The following is a 22,618-nucleotide window of genomic DNA, read 5'->3' as shown; positions in this document are numbered from 1 at the left end:
TTTGATCAGTGTTTGGTACAGTCTCCTTTCCAAATGATGCACAGTTAAAATTTTTATATAAATGGGTCTGGGATGGAAAAGTGCCTCTCTGATCATCTAGGCATGTGACAGAGGGCGGGGTCACCCTCATTCTTTATCCATGGGACAGGTACCCAGAGAGCTTCTGGGATGTTCCCACCGGCCACACAGCAGATTTGTGGACAGCTGGCAGCCAGACACAGGCTTTTTTTGACTCCTGGTTTTGTTTACTGATTTCCGTATGTAGCCAAGGCTAGCCCCAACTTTAATCTCCCTGCCTTTGCTTCCCAGGTGCCACCATGCCTGCTTTTAAGTTACATCTTAGAACTGGTGAAACCAGACTTCAAAGTTGAAGCTCACAGGAGCTTGTGTTTAAATGACAAGGCTGGAAGGGTCCACTTACTCTGCGCTCCACAGGTCTTAGTGTTTCAGGGAGGGACTGAGCAACAGGTCAGAGTCTCTGGCCAGTTCTCAGAGACCTGAGGCAGACCCTGGAGAAGGGTACCTGGCATGGAGGAAATGGGGCACTAACTCCCTGGTCTGCATGAACATTCATGACAAGCAGAGTTGCAGTACCCATAGAGCAGGGTTGGGGTCAGTCCTGGCTGTCTTTTCGGCTGCGAGGCTGTGGGAACTGGCCAGAGGTTGAAGGTGTGTGCTGACATGTTGCTTTGAGACTGACACTGACTTTGAGCTCCCTAAGCAGTGTCTGGGATCCCAGAGCCCAGGCCAGTGCTCTGCAACCCAGGAACTCAAGATAGATGGTGGCTCAGTGTGCCTGTGTGAACAACAGCACCTGGGTGAAAACACCGGATTGCAGGACTTCCACCTTGGATGTTTCTAGAAAATCCATCGCATCTATACACTAACCAAACGAACAAGACCACGAATGCAGACTTCCTATGGTCAGGGGGGAGGACAGAGGAGTCCTAGCACTTGGGCTACAGAGGCAGGATTACCAGTGGGAGTCCAGTGTGAACAACATCCCTGTGTTAAAACAAACAACCCGAGGGGATCCGGACTTTCACGTTTGTGACCAACTGTAATGTGTCTACTGCGAGGGAGGCCAGATGATAACCAGAAGCTGGTCCGACAATGGAGGCCAGCGGGCTTTTGGTGACCCCCTTGTGGCCGCCGAGAGGCCTCCTTTCTCTTGTTCTCTGCTGGAGGCTGCGGCCCTTCCATATTTTGGAGGCATCTCTCCAGAATTCCAGCTGTCCCCTTCCTACCTGTCTGTAGCCCTTCTATCGCCCAGCCTGCAGACAGATGCTCGTTAGCTGGTTTTTTGATAATCTCGTGCTGCCCAAGTCATGGCTTGGTGGCACTGGAATTAGTGTTAGCATGGGGCGATGGCTTAGGTTTCACACATGCTGGGGCAACTTCTGAATTGCTTTGCCGATGAGGACTGAGCAAAGAGCAGGAAATACTGTAGGAAGGGAAGGTAGTCTGGCACACATTCTGTCCCTGTCTCAGTTTTTGAGGAAGACCCTGCTGTGGGGTCAAGACAGCGGTAAGCACTCAGGTTTCTGCCACGGGGATTACATGCCCTGGGTGCTGCCGGGAGTGGTTTCTGTATGCTGTAGGTCAGCACTCTACACTCTACTCGAACTATACTCCCATGCCTCTTTTTGGTATTTGCAGTTTGAGATAGGGTCCCACTGAGGTGCCCCAGCTGGCCTTGAAGCCGAGTAGAGGTTACAGGCCTGTACCACCGGGCCCAGCTGTTGTAAGTCCTTAGAACACCCCTTTGAGGAAGAGGCTGCTTCCCCCCCATTTCACAGAGGAGGAAGCAGAGGCTCAGAGAGCTCAGGAAATTGGCCCAAGGGAATTTAGGGAAGGGATAGTCTTTTTTTTTTTTAATAATTTATTTTATGTGTGTTGGTAGGAAGGTGTCAGGTCCCTGGAACTGGAGTTACAGTCATGAGCTGCCATGTGGGTGCTGGGAATTGAACCCCAGTCCTCTGGAAGAGCAGTCAGTGCTCTTAACCACTGAGTCATCTCTCCAGCCCCAGGAAGGATCAGTCTTGACCACTGTGCAGAGCACCTATCATGATACAGTTGGGGCTGCAGCAGCTGATAGCTGAGATCCACGTTTCAGACTGTGGAAAAAACGGCAGGCACAATGCCAAACCTTAGCTGGTCTGGTCTTTGCATGGTGTCTTCTGAAGGAACAGGGACATGAAGATACGCAGTCCTGAATGCCTGGCTGTGGGGACAGTGGGAACAGTGCTGCACAGAGCCTGCAGAGAAGAGAGGGGAACTGGGATGAGGCCGTGGGATGCATCTGAGTTACAAGAACTCTTGGGAAGGTTGAGGGGGGCACACGGGCTATGCTTTGGTGTAGCCTTGGAGCCACAGTTACCACCAGGGCTTTCTCAGGTGGAAACCAGGAAAGATGTGGTAGGAGACAGAGGGAAGCTGGGGTGGCTGGAGGACCCAGCAGCACCAGGGAGGATGACTTCCAGCTTCTTAGGACTGACTCTACCTGTCCTTCCTCCCAATCCGGGCCAACACAGCCGTCATGTGGCCCTCCCTTCAGCTCTGGACAGTAAGGGCAGGAGTTACCTTGGAAGAGCCATTTGATGGTCCAGTCAGTAAGTGGGAATCTGGGAGAGGTTGTGCACTGGGTGGAGGCCACAGATAAGACTCACAGGAGGACCACTAGGGAGGCCAGCAAGGGGTGGAAGGCACACGACCTTCTTGCTGATCAAGTATGGAGCAGGTGAGATGCTGCAGCAAGAGAGCAGCTGCCTCAGCCCTTTCTCTCCTGCTCTTCTGCAGGATCAGCCGCTCGGTCCGGGAACCTGGGCAGGGAGTGCATCGACCAGCCGGAGCTGGCCAACTGTGCCTTGATCCTCAAGGCCCAGTTCTGTGGCAATGAATACTACTCCAGCTTCTGCTGTGCCAGCTGCTCTCGCTTCCAGCCAAACGCCCAGCCTGCCGGGCAGCAGGGATGAAGGCAAGCCGCGGCGCCAGTTCCGGACAGTTTGCTGGGGAGAGGGGATGGTAAGACAGGGCTTGCAGAGGGAGTCACCTTTCAGATACCGGCCCTCTCAGAAACCCAGGGCTAAGCCCCAGCAGCTGCCAGTGCCAGCCTCCCCCTGTAGTGCTCCGCAGGGGCTGTCTGATCTGACCTCAGGCTGCCGCGAAGAGGAATCTGCCTATACAGAACTGCTACTTTACACCTCTCTCTCTCTAGTTTCTGCTGCGTTGAGGATCCTTTATCTGAAATGTGTGGGACCAAAGGGTTTTAAACTTTTAAATATTTGCAGACTTTACTAATTGAGCATCCCTAATCTAAAAATCTGAAATGCTCTGAAGCTTGAAACACCCAAATGCCAGGTCAGCCTTCAAAAATGTCTGAAAGTATGTTTGATTTTGAGTGAGGGATGCTCAATTTGTAGAGGATCCACTCAGCACAGCGCAGAGCAAGCTGGGTGGGGAGGTCTGTGACAGGAGGGAGTGGTAACTGCTCAGTCACAAGTATGCTGTGCTAGAACCCAGTCACTGGTCAGGTGGTGAGCTGTCAATCAGGCCTTTTCATCTTCCTAGGAGGTGGCACAGCTGGCATCAACGCCCTCACTGTATGGAGTCCGCACTGATGCTCGGCAAAGCTCTCAGCAGGGTAGATACAACCAGCAGGCCTCAATGTAGGCTTGTGGGGTGAAGAAACCAGACAGCACTGTAATCTGGGTGTGAAGGAACTGGGAAAGAACTACACCAAAGAGATGGGCCTTGAAGCTCTCTGGGGCTGCCTCACAATGCGGGCTGGGAAGGTTCACGTGCTTCCTCCTCCTTTACACAGTTCACGGGCCTGCTCTGAGCAGCCAAGAGGAGCCATGGTTCCTTAAGTGGGAATCTGTGGATCAGAATATTTGTTGCTAGAGAAAAATCAGAACTATGCTGAGAACAGCAGCTGGGGGCTGGTGAGATGGCTCAGTGGTAAAGTACTCACTGCCAAGCCTGACGACTGGAGTTTGTTCCCTGGAACCTACTGGTGGAAGGCAGAACTGACTCAGGCAAGTTCTTCTCTGACTACTAGGTGTGCGCATGCGTGCTCACACACACACACACACACACACACACACACACAAAAACTGGGAATGGTGGTGTGTGCATGCCTATAATCCCAAAGCTTGAGGGGCTGAAGCAGGATGCCCCAAGTGTAAGCCAGCCTGGGCCACAGAGTGAAATCCTGTCTCAAAGTAAACAACGCCCCCCCCCCAACCCACAAAACCCAGTATTAGCAGGATGAGGGGGTGCAAGGTCACAATTGGGGAAGTGGTTTTAGTAGTCTGAGATGTAGGAAGGGATCCTTCGTCTTTTAGAACCTCTGATTTCTTAATAATAACACTCAAGGAAGAGGCCTGCAAGAATGAACTTCCAAGGCTTTCCCACTTTCACTCTCTGATTCCCCTAGAAGACTATCTAGTATCAAAGGTAACCATGGGACCAAAGCTCTGACATTGGCTGGAAAACAAAGCTTCATGTATAAGTGATGTCTCAGACCATCTAGCTCAACAAAGAGAGAGGCAGAGCCTGCCTCTTTAAGAGATGAGGAACATCCGGGTGTCAGCTGTTTGCAGGTACAAGTAGGGGGCTGAGAAGTGAGTGGTAAACTACACTAGTCCAGGGGTGCTTAACCTGCTATACAGAGCTTAACAAACCACCAAAAACAATCTCCTCAAGATCTAAAGTACAACTTGGTGTTCTTCCCACTGAAATCCTGATTTATTGGTCTGGTGAATAGGCTGGGTATTATAGGTGTCGTGTGTGTGTGTGTGTGTGTGTGTGTGTGTGTGTGTGTGTGTGTGTGTGTGTGTGTGTGTTGTGAGCACTGGGGGATCTTTTTTTTTTTTTTTCCGAGACAGGGTTTCTCTGTGTTGTTTTGGTGGCTGTCTTGGAACTCGCTCTGTAGACCAGGCTGGCCTCGAACTCACAGAGACCTGCTTGGCTCTGCCTCCCGGCATGCTGGGAGATCTTAAAGCATGCTGAACACACATTCCTCTGAGCTACACCTCAGGGATTCCAACAGACAGCTAAGGCTGAGAAGCAATGCTCTGTCAGGTAGTAGTGGTGCACGCTTTTAATCCCAGTACTTGAGAGGCAAAGGTAGGTGGATCTGTGAGTTCGAAGCCAGCCAGAGCTACACAGTGAGACCCTGTCTCTATACACACAGCACCACTCCACCCCCTAAGAGTCTCCGGCTTCTGGGTGTAGTCCCGACTGGTGCTGCAGATTAGACTCTGAGCATCAGAGTCACAGGTGCACCCATGACGTTTAAGGATAATCAGTCCCAAACGAGAAATGGGCAGTAGAGAGAGAAGTAAAAAAACACAACTGTAAACTCATTTGCAAATAAGAACAGCCCATTGTGGGCAAAAGCTTCTACCACGAACATTTATTTTTGTTAAAGCAGATTATAAATTCTCATCAGTACAAATATATATATATATATGTATATATAACTTACATTTGATTGTAAGGCCAACGTTCAAAAGTAAAAATGAGATGGGGTCTCACGGTGTTAGCCGAGGTCAAGTAGCTGCAACTGGCCATATGGGATGTTCTGTTCATGACGGGAAGGGGACTGACACACAGAGCAGATAAATCCAGAATCCTCGTCCTACAAAACTTATGGGAACAAAACGTCAAGGGTAACCCATTCAGACCCACACTACAAACCAACACAACAGCCTGCGTCCCCTTCTGGATACGATGATGTCTCTGTCACCTTGACGATGAAGGATCAACAGGAGGCGATTGCAATGATACACAAAAGATAATACACATTCTCTAGAGTGTAGACTGATTCCATCAAAATAATGACATTAGAATTTCACCATAGGTTTAAAACAAGACAACACTGCTTTCGATTTATTTAGAACTACAACCTAGTGACTGTACTGGTCATCAGTATGATTGTTGTTGCAATGCACTAGTTACGATGAATGATCACAGACAAGCCAGGGCTCCTGCCTACATTTCCCAACCCTCCCTCTTTACTTCAATAGGCATCAATGATAAATCAATCTTATGTACAATTTCTTACAACTAACCCGCTCACTTTTGGCAAGATTACTTACAACTCATACAACTTTTTAATATTGAGAACTATTTAAAATATTCTAGGTGCATAAAAATAAAGATTTGGCTTTTTTGATATATATATATATATATATATATATATATTTATAATATTTATCCTGTTACTCAAAATGGAAGCTCAGCTTTATCCCCAGTACATAGCTCTGCTGGGCAGCTGCTGCTGTGCCCTCCTGTGAACCCAGCAGGCCATGGCCTGCCTTGCTTCCCAGCCTGCACAAGCCACACTGTTCTCTATAGAGCTAAGACAGGCCAGTCCTGGGAGGAATGGGTGACTGGCTTGAAAAATAAAGGGAGATTGTTTGGCTTACTGTTACGTTTTATATTCCAGTATATGTGCTTTGAATACAGATTCCTCTTCAGATACTTCGGCCTCTCTATTGCCAGAGACTTGTAAGGGTACGAGAGAGGCTGCAAGGCAACATTTCCTTGATTTCTCTAGCTTAGCTGCAGGGCGGTCCTCTCCGGAAGTGCTCACTCGGTGGACACCGCCCTCACTGGACTTGCTCCTTGGGACTTAGGGATTAGTGAAGTGTACTCATCAGGAAGGCACAGTCCCCTTCGCTCCTCTGCCCCCTGTCCTTGCCTAAGTATAGAAAAGACACGTCACAGAGATTGTCTAAAGTTCTATTTCAAACGTCTTCTGTAAGTCGCTGGAGAAAGGGTTGGTAGGGGAGGGGTTAGTGCGCTGCTTGGACTTGCTTTCTAGTGCAGCCCACTGGGCTTCGAAAGGATCCACGGGGCAGGCACCTGCAGGGACCTCTGCGTGCCTGCTTCCTGAGGCCAGCCTGCCATCATCTACGCCGTTGAAAGCTGCAGAACCATTGAGGTGCTGAGCAGGAGGCTTAAAGAAGGGACTGGTGGTAGCACTGCTCGTCTCATACTGAGGGAATGTCTGCTGCTTGGCCAGGCTTGGGGACTGATGGGGATGAGCGGCCTGAGGATGGCCTGCAGTGCCAAACACGTTAGCTACCATCTGGGACGGGGTGATGCCCACGACAGGCACGTTAGAGGCTGCATAGGGCATCCCATTGGCCACAGGGTAGGACTGGGCAGGGACAAAGGCCGGCTGCAGGGGTGGGACCACACCGACGGGCACAGGCTGAGAGGCGAGGAATGCATTTCCTTGGAAAGGTGCTGCTGGTGGGGCAGTGGCGGCAGGTGGAGGAGGCTGAAGAGCTGGCTGCAGAGCGGCAGCTGAGGGCTGGGGCTGCTGGACCCGGACGCTCTTTGATACTTCTTCTAACCAACGGTCAGCCTCAGAGGGAGTTCGTCTATGACCAGCCTGGAAGAGACCTGGAGAGGCAGCACCAGAAGACTGACCCCACTCAGTCCCTAGAATCACAAGATGGAGAAAGAGAGGGAGGAAGAATTAGAGGCCGTTCTCACTTGGTACCCTCGATTATGTGAATGATCCTAAAATGTGGACCGTGCCCCATGATGGGACACGTGGTTCTGGTAGAGGCACTGAGGTGTCACCAGCCAAGGAGCTCTGCTTTGGTGGGACAAGCAGAACCTGTCAGAATATGCTATTATCTTAAGGCATACTGAGGCTGTTCAGCTATGGCTCAAATGCCCTGAACCAAGGCAGGTGACTGGTGACAAAAAACCTATCATGTTGCCATCGTGCATCCACAGTAGAGAAACTGGCTTATAATACTCTGGTGAGTCAAAGAGCTGGGCACAATGGTGCACACCTGCGTTCCCAGAACAATGAGTTTGAGGCAGTGGACCAAGAGTTAGGGCTATATAGCAAGACTCTTGTCTCAAAACCCCAGAAACACGAATAATTAAAAAGAAAAAACACATAAAGCCAGGACTGGTAGTGCACACCTTTAATCCCAGCACTCAGGAGGCAGAGGCAGGCAGGTCTCTGAGTTCGAGGCCAGCCTGGTCTACAGAGTGAGTTCTAGCCAGTTATATAGTGAGACCCTGCCTCAAAACACCCCAGAAAAGCTAGTAAATGTGTGTGTGTGTGTGCGCTCTTTGTGGCACTTTTGGTAGGCTACCTTTACCTACAGACAGCTGTGTGTGCTGCTAAATCCAGTGATAAGGTTCTCTGGTGGTGGCTCATTAAAACCCTACAGTAGCCAGGTTCTACAGTCCTGAGAACCTCCCATCTAGTCCTTTTGTTCCCAGCTTTAGAGCCTTTTTTCACAGCCTCTTCTGTCTGGGAGGGAATGTATTTTTATAGTCCTCACTCAGGGAACTGGCCGATTTTAGAACCTGCTCCCAGAATCCACTTCACATCTGTGGCCACCTTACCCGGATGTATGGCTGCAATTTCCTTGTTAGCAGCATCAGGGGCATGGGCCCAAGGATTGGTTTCACGCACAGGCATTGCTACGGATGCTAGAGCAGTACTGGCTGGCTTAGCAGTAAGCACAGGGAGGGCTGAGGCAGTGCCATTAGCTACAATGGGAGCAGACAACATGGATGGAGTTAATGCATGCAGGGTGTCCAAGCTACCCCACAGAGAGGGGTCCATCAGGCAATGCACAACACCGGTGGGACAGACAAGGCAGAGCAGCTGATGCTGGGGTGACCATGCTACCCTACAGCGGGTACACACACCTTTGACAAAGAAGAGAGTGTACCAAATGACTGTGCTATGAAAACATGTACGTGAGAGGAGAGATGAAGCCTAATACAATTCCAAATGAAGGTGAACAAGACTATTCATGTAACTAAGCTTTGGATTAATTAAGTAGATAAAGCACATTTCATTCTTCTTTACTTTTCCAAAAGATCAAATCAGGCCAACAATATTTTATATACATCACCAAATTTAATTCTCTCAAAAGTCCCATAACTCTGGAATTGGGAAATAAGTTCCCAGATGTTCTACAGATGCCTAAAACCCTATATAATACTGTTTTTATCTATACCTTTGTACCTGGGATAAAGTTTAATTTGTAAGTTAGACACACTGAGGGGTTAATAACAATTATTGTAAGAACATATTGTAATAAATTTACTTAAAACTTATGAATTCCTTATTCCTGGAATTTTCTATTTAATATTTTGAAATAGTAGTTAACCACAGGCAACTGAAATGTCAAAAATACAGACCATGAGTAAGGGGTATACTACAGTATGTCTATACAACAGATGAGAGATCAAATGGTATGTGTTTTCATTTATGTTAATACATTTGTCATTTACTACAAAATTAAGCTTATATCTTTAAGTCTTCCCCCCGTGTAATATTTCTTTTTTTTTTTTTTTCCAAGATAGGGTTTCTCTGCGTAGCTTTGGTGCCTGTCCTGGATCTTGCTCTGTAGCCCAGGCTGGCCTCAAACACAGAGATCCGCCTGCCTCTGCCTCCCCAGTGCTGGGATTACAGGCGTGCGCCGCCGCCACCACCGCCCGGCTGCCCCATGTAATATTTATAATATCCCCAATGCTGATCTTTCTTCCCTCCTTTCCTTTACTCAAGCTCCTAACCCTTGTTTCTTTTACTCCTTCATCAGTTTCTAGTCTGTGTTCCAGTTCTCCATCATACACAGCATGGAGCAGACAAGTGCCTTCCCCTGCCCTATGACAAACCCTGCTTCTTTAGGACTGGACAACCACACTTAGGGTGATAGTATTTTTTACCTGGGGCTGAACAACAACAACAAAAAACCACCTTAGCCATAGACTGGAAGCCTTTAAAGACCAAGGATTATGTTCTGTTCAGGTTTTAGACCCAGTACCCTGTAAGCAGACAGGGCCAGTGGGATGTAATTGGTTCTGGGAAGATCTCAGTTTAAATCTCAGCCTGTACAGTTTGGGCAACCTACTTAGCCTCTTTGAGCCTCATTTTTCTTTTCTTTCTTTTTTTTTGAGACAGGGTTTCTTCATGTAGTCCTGGCTGTCCTGGAACTCGCTTTGTAGACCAGTGGTCACAGAGATCCGCCTGCCTCTGCCTCCTGAGTGCTGGGATTAAAGGCGTGCGCCATCACCCAGCCACTGTTGTTATTTGTAATGCCTTCCTCAAAGAGCTATTTGAGGCTTAAATGATAACGTGTGAGGATTCTCCACTGTGGCAGGCACAGTTGGGTGCTCAACAGACCAAGCTTATCTTTTCTAGTACTACAAATACCTGTCAGATGGAAAGAAAATCTATGATCTAAAGCACACACGATTATAGGCATTTGCTTCAAACGAGACAGAGATCAAGATCTAGACCCAAACAAAGGCGTATGGCACTGTCCTGCAGGGCAGCCTTTCTCTGCAATCTCAAAAGATGGGAATGGGGCCGGGCGGTGGTGGCGCACGCCTTTAATCCCAGCACTCTGGAGGTAGAGGCAGGCGGATCTCTGTGAGTTCAAGGCCAGCCTGGTCTACAGAGCGAGATTCAAGAAAGGCGCAAAGCTACACAGAGAAACCCTGTCTCGAAAAACCAAAAAAAAAAAAGATGGGAATGGGCAATCACTGGAGCTTTACTTCAGAAGTCACTGATTTAAGTTTACGTAAATTCTTTGTTGACCTATGAGTGAGAACTTCGTTTAGCATCAGGGGGGCTCTAACCTTGCAGTATAATTAACTCTGTTGTCACAAAGGCCAATTTAGGATACTTGTTACAGACCTAAAATGAACCAGTGAGCCAGAAAAAGGTTTGTACGTTACAAGCCTCTCGGTAGAAGGAAGGCAGGTCCAGGTCTCCCCGACTTTAACACCACTGACATTTTGGAATGGGTAATTCTTTGCTGTGGGTGCTGTCCTGCACTTTGAAGAATGTTTGGCACGATTTCTGATGCTGTAATTAACATTCCCTTCCAAAATGTCTCCATACAATGACTGCCGGATTTTCCTTCGGGGCACAACCGTCCTGGTGGGAATCACTTTGCTAGAAGGACAGAGCCCGAACCAGTTCTGAGAGCTGCCGATTTGTAAAGCTGGCTGGCTGCTCTGACCCTCAAGTCAAGAGGCAAATAAAGTGCGGACTGAGGTTACAGAAGTTCTTACTAGGAAATGAAAGACAGAAGTCTGTGTGCTAAATGACGAGACAATTCAGGAGACGGGCAGGGGAACAAAGCCCGAGGGGTGGCTGGGCAGGAAGATGAGGATAATGGCAAGCTCAGGATGCCAACTTCCTTTCACAAGCAGCACGCTAACAGGATTAGCTTTAAAGAGAACAAATGAGGTCAGAGGCTACCAACCTTGTAAGACAGGAGACTGCGGTGCCACCAACGTCACTGGTTTGGTCATCGGGGCCGAGGAAAAGGGGTCCTCAGAGGGTGTGCTGAAGGCACTGGTGATCTGCGAGCACAGGGAGCTGATGCTCTCTGCCTCTCCCTCTACCTCTGGCACTGCAAGGCAAAGACAAGGGTTCTAGAGGACGGAAGAGCCCTGAGATGTGGCAGGATGGTGTGAGAGCCGTTTCTCACTTTGTCTCCCCCCTGCAGAAGGACAAGTCTCAACTGTCAGGCTACACAATCGGCCTCAGTAAATTAACTGATGGACACTTCAGCTGTCAGCTGGGAAGGGAGAGAAAGCATCAGTAACTCACGCACTAAGACAGAGTGCCTGTCTCTGCAAACCACTACATTCTTTATTTTTTCTTGGGAATTTCGTGTGGTTTTGTTGTTGTTGTTTCGTTTTTGTGTTTGTTTGTTTGTTTGTTTTAATGTAAGAGTGTTTGTAATAGCTGGATCTTTCTGGAAGATCTCTGCAATCTATTTGCCTTTCAACCAGTTCCTAGAAGCTATGACCCAATCAAGTTCTAGAGCTGTCAAGCAATTTTACCAAAACAAACAAACAAACAAACAAACCAACCAACCAAAAAACGTTAAGGCTGGATGCAAAGGCTTTCCCCTGAATCAATCGGGACACGTCGGCACTCTCGTTTTGTTCAAGTTTCTAGCACATGAACTATGGTATCAAAGAGAAGTGAAATGAAATGCAGGGCACTAAAGGCTCTCCTGAATACTAATTCTGGAAAGCCAAGCAGGAAGACTGCTTTCGCCCAGAGCGTGGGTCCAAGCAAGTGTGAGATCCTGTGTGCGGGGAAAACAAGACTCTGAGAACACTTCCTTATCACTGAGCAAGGAAATGATGTGTACTGTACCTTTGTTCATCTGTGAAAAGAGAAAGACTTTTATGCCTCATCTGCCCCAGAGGGAGAGTGCAATGCAGTATGTGAAGCATCTGGAGTTCGTTTTTGAGGGTGCTGGAGGCTGAGAAGATTTCCTGGGGTCACCTACCTCCAACTGTTCCTAAGCCTAGTTTTATTTGGCCACAGATCTCACCTCCCTGTGCTTTTTTTTTTTTTTTTTTTTTTTTTTTTGGTTTTTCGAGACAGGGTTTCTCCGTGTAGTTTTGGTGCCTTTCCTGGATCTCGCTCTGTAGCCCAGGCTGGCCTCAAACTCACAGAAATCCACCTGGCTCTGCCTCCCAAGTGCTGGGATTAAAGGCGTCCCTCATGTCTTCTGTTCCTCTGCAGTGGTACTATGAACCTGTCAATGTTTCTAAAGCCTCGTTCGTTTTCCCGGGTCCTATGCAGCACAGTAGGAATGGGAATCCGGAGCACCCGATGTTTGGAAACAGTCTGGCTGAGAGACCGGACCTATGGCTCAAGCTCTGAATTCCATCACGGCTCTGTCAACTACTCATGGAAGAGAAGTTAATTATGCCTGGGCCCTAAGTTTGCTCTCATGTGAAATGACACACAATATAACTAACAGCTTCAGAGAGACAGGATTGACTAGTGTTCTCACTAAGTGAAACTTTGTGTCGTCACTGAAGGTGATGGCACTCCAGAGCTAGAGCATATTACCTGCGTTTTTTATTGGGAAATCAGTCTTCCTCTGCATAGTGGAAGGCAACTCATTGATGCGTAGGGATAGTTGGCGTTTAAAGGGTGACATCTTCTGGCTAAGAGCAGGAAATCCCCGGAAGGAGCCTTGGCGAGCAAGCTGTTCAATTGGTGCATGCCGGCGTGGGATGGCGTGAGGATTGTTCATCTCCAGAGAGGCAGTGGTATCCGAAGTGGGAGAGGTGGGAGAGGATGGGGATGGAGCAGTGTTGCCAGGGGCCACTGATGAACCAACAACTGCCTTATCTGTCTCTGCTCAAGAAAACCAAAGAAGACGACCTTAGACCTCAGCAGCGACCTTCAAGTCTTCTGAGTTCACAGAAGCCCTCTTGCTCTTTAACTTCCTCCACTTCCCCATGTCTTATAGAGGACAGGCTGGAAATGGTTCAGACTTCCTACACTCCGACAGATGAAGGTCTAGCAACACCTGCTTGTCTTATCCTCTATTAAGACTGAACAGACAGGGCTGGAGACATGCTCAGTGGTTAAGAGCACTGGCTGTTCTTCCAGAGGGCCCAGGTTCAATTTCCAGCACCTACATGATGGCTCACAATCATCAATAACTTTATTCCCATGGGATCAGATGCCCTCTTCTGGTGCGCAAACATACAAGCAGACAAAATACCTACACTCATAATAAGTAAATAATCTTTAAAAAGAGGTTAAAAAAAAAAAAGACTCAACAGACATAAATAACCCGGCTCCAATGGAGTTCTCATGCAAGGTCTTTGAAAGAATAATGGTTTGGGGACTAGAGAGATGATACAGTAGTTAAAGAGTATTTGCTGCTCTTCCAGAGGGCCCAGGTTCAATTCCCAGCACCCACATGGCAGCTCACAGGGGATTCAGACACTCTTCTGAACTCCACAGGTACTTGCACTTACATATGCATGCACAAATGTTAAAAAAAAAAAAGAATGGTGGGTCATCTGGATGGTAAAATCCTATAGCCAAAAACACATGCTCTGGCATAGGACACAGAAATCAAGTCAGAACTGTGCTGGAGGTTTTCTTCCTGCTGGCCAGTCTTCACAGCACAAGATGCTATGTAGGCTGCTGGAGGGAACTGTCACACAGTGTCACTCAGCAGTGGACCCTGCAAGCAGCAACAGTGTGTCCACTGGAGCACCAGTATGAGGTCTATTGGAGGAGTAACCATCACTCGCTAACTGGAAGGAGGGGCTTCATGTCTGGTACTGGAAGTATAGTAATAACCTGTGATGAGAGGCCAAGGAGACAGCTCGGCAAGTGCAGTGCTGTCTGTACAAATCTCACAAAAGACGGGGTCCACGTAAATGCTGCCTGGGCATGGTGGTCCCCTTGAGATTCCAGCACTTGAGGGGACAAGGTTGAACCGAGACCTTGTCTTGTCTTTTCTTTTTTTTTTTGGTTTTTCGAGACAGGGTTTCTCTGTGTAGCTTTGCGCTTTTCCTGGAACTCGCTTTGGAGACCAGGCTGGCCTCGAACTCACAGAGATCCGCCTGCCTCTGCCTCCAGAGTGCTGGGATTAAAGGTGTGTGCCACCAGTGCCCGGCGAGACCTTGTCTTAATGAGTAAGGTGGAAGGAACCAGAGAGATGGCTCAGGGGTTAGGAACACCACTGGCTGTTCTTCCAGAGGTCCCAGCAACCACATGGTGGCTCACAGCCATCTGTGATGAGATCTGGTGCCCTCTTCTGGCATGCAGGCATATATGCAGGCAGAACACTGTATACATAATAAATAAATCTTAAAAAAAAAAAAAGAATAACGTAGCACTACTGAAGAAGACTTGATGCTGGCTCTGGGCTTCCGCATACTCTCTCTCACACGAGCATTCATACAAAAGTAAAAACATCAATACTTCAGCACCCAGGATTGGCACAGTATCATCATTAACTCTCCGCCAGCATCACAGCCAGTCTTTAAACCCTGGGGGCTTGTGCTTCGTCCTCCAAGATGGTAGGTCTTTGATGGTATTTGTGTCTCACAGAAACTGACACATCAGAATTAAATCTGCTCCAGGAGGCAGGGAGCAAGGGGTATTTCTCTGTAGCTTCTTTAACTGCTCTCCACCTTCCCCAGAGGAACTGACTATAATGGAGAGAGATGGTTTTTAAGTCACTCGAAAGAAAGCACCTTGGTCTTCTTACATCGCTAAGAGATCTCTCTTTGGGTGTGGTGTAGGTGGGGGAGAAGGAACGATAAAAACAGAACCCAGACCGGGAATGCTCTACCACTGGGCTAGCTCTGCAATCCCAAGGGTTCTTCTTGTCTGTAGGAAACTTGTCTCTGAGAGTTTCAAGTATAAACCTGTTGGGAAAACCTGCATTAAACAAACACACCACAGCAGAACACACTGTACCTTTCTTGGCATCTTGCAACTGTTTCATGATCTCCTCTCTTTCTGCTTGTTCAGTGGCAGTTGTGACTCGGAACGATCCTTCTCTTGTAAAGGTGGTTCTACTGGCGTCAAAAGTAGCAGTGACTCCACACTCCTTCTCCCGTTTCTGTTTCCGCTCTAAACAGGCTGCAAAAGCACAGCCCACGGCGTGGCTCAGTCTCTCCCCCTGCAGAGAGCAGGTTTTGAAAGCTCTATGAGAGTCACATCACCAACAACGACATACACATAAAGCTGCTGCAAATCCCAGTTTAAAGTTAATGTGCAAAATGAATTGTCTTTGTACTCAAGTCTCCAATCCCCTTTAATTTTTAATTGTGTGTGTGTGTGCACATGTGAATACAGTTTGCACCCTCAGAGACCAGAGGTGCTGGATTCCCCGAGAGCTGAAGTTTCAGGAGATTGTGAGATGCTTGCAGTGGGTGCTGGGGACAGAATTTGGGGGTTCTCTTCTCACTACTGAGCCACCCCCCAGCCCTCCAGTTGCTCTGTAAAGGGAAACAGCAGGAACATTTGCCAGATATTCCTAAGAAACCACTGGAGAGGCAGGAATTTCAGGAGCTGACTACAGTGGCAACATATTGGGGGTGGGGGCTTACAAACTTCAAAACAACTCCCCATTAAAAGGGACTCCAGTAAAGGAGCGCTTTGCTTTGTCTCCCTCTTCTCATGCTGGCGGCCTCATGCTTTCCCTCATGCCTTCCCTATAATCTAGCTCTCTCACTCCCCACTGGACCTCCCGACCACACACAGGCAAAAGTGCAAACATGTTTTCATCTATGCCCTACTTAGAAATGGAACTGATTTGCTTGTGTGTGGCAAGAGAATGGAGTTATATAAACCAATCATTATTTTATAGATACATTCAATTACCCAGAGTCAAGTTACCAACCCAATAGATTACTTTTTGACAAGGCTACTGTATTTTAAACCATGTCCCTACTATAGAATAAAAAAGTTTTGGGGCTGGGGATTTAGCTCAGTGGTAGAGCGCAAGGCCCTGGGTTTAGTCCTCAGCTCTGAAAAAAAAAAAAAAGTTAGGTGCTGGTATAATAACTGTTGATATCATTCACAGTGAGAAGAGTTCTCCGGTAACAGAGAAGTTTTTGTGGTATTCTCAGAATCGTACTATGTAGGCAGCTGTGAACAAGCCAGTTCACTGGATTTTACATGCTAATGTTAGCTATGGCAAAGGAAGGTGATGTTTAAAATGCTCATGTGTGTAAGATATTACATAACTGTGGACCTCTGGCTGCTCATGTGACGACTGGCAGACTTATTCTAACTCTAGGAACAGAAGTGGGGTGCATGGGGACCCAGGTTATTAGAGCCACACGCATCCAAGCATAGCTGTTATAAGGACGAAGATGTTCTCTCCTCCCAGCTCCTCTATATGCTTATTTTTTATGGTTTTTAAGAACTTAATACTTTCCAGGCTAGGCGTCAGTGGCACACACCTTTAATGCCGACACTCAGGAGGCAGAGGCAGGCGGATCTCTGTGAGTTTGAGCCCAGCCTGGTCTATAGAGTTCCAGGACAGCCAGGACTGTTACACAGAGAAACCTTGTCTGGAAAAACAAAAAAACAAAACAAAACAAAACAAAACAAAAAATCAAAACAAAAAAATCAAAACAAAAAACCCAAGCAACCAAACAAACAAAAACTCAGAGATGAGAGGATCAGGAATTAAAGGTCATCCTCAGGTACATAGCAAGTTTCAGGTAAGCCTAGCTACATAAGACTATCAAAATAAATAAATAAAAATTAAAAAAAAGAAATAGAAAAATCACTCCAGAAATTACACATTTAATGTTACGTGAAGAAGATTATCATCATAAAAGACTAGTCTTTCATTTTCGGATTTTTGTCTTTTATTTTAAGACAGGGTCTCACTCTGTAACCCTGGCTGTCTTGGAACTTGCTCTCTAGACTAGGCTGGCCTTGAACTCAGAGATCCACCTGCCTCTGCCTCCCAAGTGCTGGGATTAAAGGCGTTTAACACTGTCCAGACACAAAGTCTATTTTTTTAATTAATTATTATTATTTTTTTTATGTTTATTGTTGCTTTGTCTGCATGTATGTCTGTAATCCACAGTCCATGCTTGGTACCCATAGAGGCCAGAAGAGGACACCAGATCACTGGGTCTGAAGCTTAGATGGCTGTGAGCCATCTGAGTGCTGGGAATTAAACCAGGTCCTCTGGAAGAGCAGCCAGTGTTCTTAACCACTGAGCCATTTCTCCAGCTCCCAAACTCTATTCTAAAAAAAAATAATAATAAAAAAATCTGCAAGCACTTTACTGATGAAAAGCTCCAACTAAAGTTTAGTAACTACAGTAACGTATTTTCCTCCTCCACCCCCATTCTTTGTTTTCTTCCTTTCTTTGTGGTGCTGGGGAATGAACCAAGGTACCAGCCCATGAGCTCACCAGGGCATCTCTGCTTCCCTTTAATGAATCCGGGCATCCCGTCCTTACTAAAAGTGTAGTGGCACTGCTTGGCCGACATTAGCTGCCAGCAGCTCAGCTAGACTCCTCAGGACGGTATATATCATGTTGGACTTACCGTGTCCTTGACAGCCATGAAGCAGTGGCAGATCCAGCGCCGAGTAGTGCCGTCTCGACATATATAAGAAAAGGCTCTGTCAAAGTTCCTATCTGGGGCACAGAAAGAAACCTTCTCTATGGTCTGGTCAACTATGAGGTCCTAGAAAATGGAAGCAGAGAGCAAGCGAAGGCTTATGAGAGTTATCTGGTCTTCTTAGAAGCATCACAGGGTTCATTTTACAAAGCATAATCCCTACATAAGTTGCAACTGGGCTTCCAGTAGCTGGAAGCTGTATCCAGAAGTTGGAATGGAGTTTGACTAGGAAGCATCACTTTGCTCAAATGGTTCCCTTACTTCATCTCCATATTCTAAAGTGCTTATGTGTCAGCTGGTCCTAGCTTGGAGCTCTGTCACAGTAACTGCCATACATACATAATCCATTAATGCATCCATAAATCAATATGTTAAATCCTCTTGGTTTTAATATAGCAAATATAGCAAAAACATGATAGTGTCCTATTCTTTTTCTTTTTTCAACCACTAACTGTATCTCCATCCCGTAGATTTTTTTTCACTTCAAGTACTGCATTTCTTAGACGTACAATCTTCTCTTCCAGTCCTAGGAGTTTTGCTTCTTCTTTCCTCTTCATAACTTCTGAGATTTTCAAGTTGTTTACTGACTAGTAGCGTCCTTCCTTCCACATCTCTCAGTGCAGCTGTAACACCTGCTTTACAAGTCTTGTCTGCTGCTTCTAACACCTACATTATTTTGGGAATCGGTCTCTGCTTTCTCGGTGAAAATGGTATTTTCTGTTTCTTTGTGTGCTAGAGACTGATGCATCACCACAACATGAGTTTCTTGCTCAAAGAAAGGCTAGGGACCTGAAGTTCAGACTTCTTGTTGTTGTTGTTGTTGTTGTTTTTCGAGACAGGGTTTTTCTGTGTAGCTTTGGAGCCTGTCCTGGAACTCTGTAGCCCAGGCTGGCCTCGAACTCAATAGAGATCGCCTGCTTCTGCCTCCCGAGTGCTGGGATTAAAGGCGTGTGCCGCCACCACCGCCACCGCCTGGTGAAGTTCAGAGTCCTGTATCTGTATTAATTTGTGCAGATCAGGGCCTGGCCTTGTCACAAGCACTAATTCCAACACTGTGTTTAGTCTCTGACAATAGGTGAAGTGGATCCAATGGTCCACCAATTACAGTATTCATAGTGGCTCACAACTACAATCCTAGGACTTAGGAGGCTAGGGCAAGAGAACTGATACAAATTCAAGGCCAAACTGGGTTGGTGCACAGTGAATTCCAGACTGGGCAATGGGCTCCCTATGGGCTAAATAGAGAGACCTTGTCTCTACTGACCCAACCCAACCTATCCACCAGTTGCTAGCATCAATGTGGAAAGAATGAAATTCATAAAAGCAGGTGCTACAAATAGCTACCAAGGGGCAATATCCATTTCCAACAATAGTGAAAAACAAATATATAGCCACAAGTATGACAAATTTGCCTGGTATGGCAGCACAAACCTGCAATCCCAGCACTCGGGAGACTGAGGCAGAGGGATTGTTAGATCAAAGACAGCAAGACCCCTTTTCAAACAGAAATGTCATCCAAAACATGAATTAAAATTATACAAGTTTTAAAAGATATTTTAAAAATTTGTTAACGGGGTTGGGGATTTAGTTCAGTGGTAGAGCGCTTGCCTAGCAAGCGAGAGGCCCTGGGTTCGGTCCTCAGCTCCAGGCGGAAAAAGTGTTAAAATTTAAGGCTATTAATATTTTGAACTTTAAAAAAGGTCAAAGATCTGAAATGCAGCTGTATTAAGCCACTTAAAAATTACCAGACATAGCTGGTCGTGGTGGTGGTGCACACCTTTAATCCCAGCACTGGGAGGCAGAGGCAGGTGGACCGATATGAGTTTGAGGCCAGCCTGGGCTAGAGAGAGAGAGGTCCAGGACAGCCAGGACTACAGAGAAACCCTGTCTTGAAAAACAAAACAAACAAACAAAAAAATGGGATAAATTGCTTATCAAACCTGTTCTTTGTCTGCCCAACTGTATCCACTTCCAAATTAAGTTCTGGTTAAAAATGTTTCCTGACTTTAGGTCTCAAGAAAATTTAGTAATGATTAAGTATCTTTACATACCTTAAGCACTTAGGGTCACTTTCTATGAAATACAAAATGCCTAGAATACTGTTTGAATCCTAAATAAATTCTCACCTCTAATGCTTAAAATTTCACTTCAATTGAGCTTAGTTGGCTAATTTATTTATCACTTTCTAAAACATGTTTTCTTAAGGAACAAGGGTAAATGGAAGATGTGGCCTGTCATCTAAAAATTATAGTAAGAGATACATCACCTTATATACTCATGAATCTGAAAAAAAAAAACATAGAACAAAAATAGAACTCATATCTTAGCATTAAACAATTAATGCTTGGTCATGCAGAACAAAATGTTGAGAGGTTTTTTTTTTTGTTTGTTTGTTTGTTTTTCATAAAGTAAATGAGTTACTCAATGAGTTTCCTGGACACAGAAGACTGTACTTTGGACCTGTGGCAGGCTATCACGAGCCACCACAGTTGATGGCACTTTATCAGCAGAGATTAGAAGAACCACGAGCAGGACCGCTGAACTCCCAGAGCCTTACCTTGGTTTTCTCATCCACAACCCTGAGTCCATCGGCCGACACCCACAGAACCGCCTTCACCGCTTTCTTCCCCGTCTTTAAAAGATAAGGGGAGGAGGGAGACACATACATACATAATGTTAAAAGGAACAAAACTCATCTTCCACAGAAAATACTGATTTCTGCCTTCCAAAGGTCACAAGGGGAGAGGAAGTCCAAGTTCAGGAAGGATGCCCAAAGCCAGATAACTCAACCAAACTGCAGCAACACTCATGAAAAAACAAGCCAAAACGACACAGAAACACAACACAACACGATAAGATAAACTAAGTAAGGGAGAAGGGACAGAGAACTAAATCCAAGATAACACATTCCATACAGGGCAAAGAACTTACAACCAGACTCCTCACCCATTAAACAAACAGCTGAGAAAACTGAGAGTCAGGTAAGCATTAAATACATAAGGAGTTACACCACAAGAACTTCTACAGGTATGGTGTAGAGAGGAACAGATAAATCCGAATCATTATGCCCACCATTCCACCATCCTCTGAAAACATGTGTGACCCTTGGTCACCTGAAATTTTCATGTTAAAAATGATAAGAAACCTTCATTATTCTGTGAACAATCTTCAAAAACCATTATTTATCCCCTCAAGATTAACACCGCTTTTGCTTAGGTTTTTTTTTTTTTTTTTTGAGACAGGGTTTCTCTGTGTAGCTTTGCACCTTTTCTGGATCTCACTCTGTAGACCAGGCTGGCCTCGAACTCACAGAGATCTGCCTACCTCTGTCTCCTGAGTGCTGGGATTAAAAGCATGCGCCACCACCCAGCTGCTTAGTTTTTTTTTTAAATATTTATTTATTTATGTATATGGATGTTTTGATTGTATCTACATCTGCATTGCAGAAGAGGGCATCAGATCCCATGGGACTACAGTTACAGATGGTTGTGAACAGTCATGTGTGTGCTGGGAATTGAACTCTGGACCTCTGGTAGAACAGCCAGTGCTCTTAATTGCTAAGCCATCGCTCCCAGTAAGCTCCTGATTTAGCTTAGTTTTTAATTTGACATTAAATGCATGGAAACATTTTGATGGCATAGGAAGATTTAAAAACTACTGAGAAAATAAGGGTTGTTTTGTTGTTGTCTGGTTGGTTGGTTTTTTGAGACAGGGTTTCTCTGTGTAGTCCTGGCTGTCCTGGAACTCACTCTGCAGACCAGGCTGGCCTTCAACTCAGAGATTTGCCTGCTTCTGCCTCTGCCTCCCAAGTGCTGGGATTAAAGGCGTGTGCCACCAACCCCCAGCCTTTTTTTTTTTTTTTTTTCTTTTTTAACTGGCTGGAAAAAGACCTTTCTTTTGGGTTGCCACCCAAACAAGAATCACTGAGAACAAGTTGGTAATTTATTTCCTCTGTGAGACAATGTAATGGTACTTAATGTCCTTTCTTAACTTGTCTATGGATATAAGCAAATTAAAACAAACAAAGGCTGAGGGTAGATATCAGATTGCTATAGAAGTACAGACCAAAGGGAATCTGGTGCTAAATTTGGAGCAGCAGTTTCTAGAAGGGACAAGGACTAAGAGAACTGCCATTCTCCTTCCCATGTCCCCAAGCCCAGGAATCCTGGTTGCGGAAGCATGCTCTTAGTTAAAAAAGCTGCTAGGACCCACTCCAGGCTCATCATTTCCACTACCACACCACATGCCAGGTGAGTGTCTGCAACGGTTTAGCCACCGCAAATACAGGAAGACCTCACAGACCCCTGCAAAGCGATACTCCAAGAAAACATAATAAATAATAAGTGCTAGAGATGCGTGGAGAATAAGGTACAGTGATGCTGCAAGAGACAGTCAAGTCTGTCTGTGGGACTGGGGAAGACTATACCAAGAGCACAGAACTGAGCCCTAAGATCATGTTTCTCGATGCCCTAAAACAGGGTTAGGGAGGCAGAGAATGGCATGGACATGCCAGGCAGAAGACAGTAGTCCAAGAAATTGAGGCAAATGGTACAAAAATCTGGGACCCTGAAGTATTTTAGTATGGGTTGAAAGTAGACTGGGCAAGAAGCATTGGTAGACGATCAGGAGGGAAGTCTCATCATGCAGGACCTGTATGCCTTCCAGGGAACTGGAT

General features: G+C 46.3%; 2 protein-coding genes across 10 annotated transcripts in view; one reads left to right on the top strand and one right to left on the bottom strand.

The window, feature by feature from the left end:
• The window catches only part of Papln (papilin, proteoglycan like sulfated glycoprotein), a 33,674-nt gene extending 27,241 nt beyond the window's left edge, over positions 1 to 6,433 (top strand). For 3 of the 4 annotated variants that reach the window (XM_052739352.1, XM_052739349.1, XM_052739351.1), the window contains one exon: positions 2,800 to 6,433. In XM_052739352.1, the coding sequence (XP_052595312.1) occupies positions 2,800 to 2,975 (176 nt within the window). In that variant the 3' untranslated portion in view covers positions 2,976 to 6,433. The remainder of the gene's footprint in view (positions 1 to 2,799) is intronic. The other variant, XM_052739350.1, reaches the window with a different exon arrangement.
• The window catches only part of Numb (NUMB endocytic adaptor protein), a 110,929-nt gene continuing 94,499 nt past the window's right edge, over positions 6,189 to 22,618 (bottom strand). For 4 of the 6 annotated variants that reach the window (XM_052739355.1, XM_052739359.1, XM_052739356.1 and 1 more), the window contains 6 exons: positions 20,501 to 20,575; positions 17,869 to 18,009; positions 15,269 to 15,473; positions 12,887 to 13,180; positions 11,271 to 11,420; positions 6,189 to 7,458 (listed from right to left, as the gene is read on the bottom strand). In XM_052739355.1, coding sequence (XP_052595315.1) covers positions 6,743 to 7,458; positions 11,271 to 11,420; positions 12,887 to 13,180; positions 15,269 to 15,473; positions 17,869 to 18,009; positions 20,501 to 20,575 — 1,581 coding nt within the window. In that variant the 3' untranslated portion in view covers positions 6,189 to 6,742. Of the gene's footprint in view, positions 7,459 to 8,388; positions 8,536 to 11,270; positions 11,421 to 12,886; positions 13,181 to 15,268; positions 15,474 to 17,868; positions 18,010 to 20,500; positions 20,576 to 22,618 lie in introns of all 6 variants that reach the window. The other 2 variants (XM_052739360.1, XM_052739358.1) reach the window with 2 other exon arrangements.

This window comes from Peromyscus californicus, unplaced genomic scaffold (assembly GCF_007827085.1).
Source record: "Peromyscus californicus insignis strain IS unplaced genomic scaffold, ASM782708v3 Scaffold_15__1_contigs__length_86483966, whole genome shotgun sequence".
NCBI classification, from domain to species: domain Eukaryota; kingdom Metazoa; phylum Chordata; class Mammalia; order Rodentia; family Cricetidae; genus Peromyscus; species Peromyscus californicus.
The sequence above is the reverse complement of the archived record's forward strand: the minus strand, read 5'-3'. Positions and strand labels throughout refer to the sequence as shown.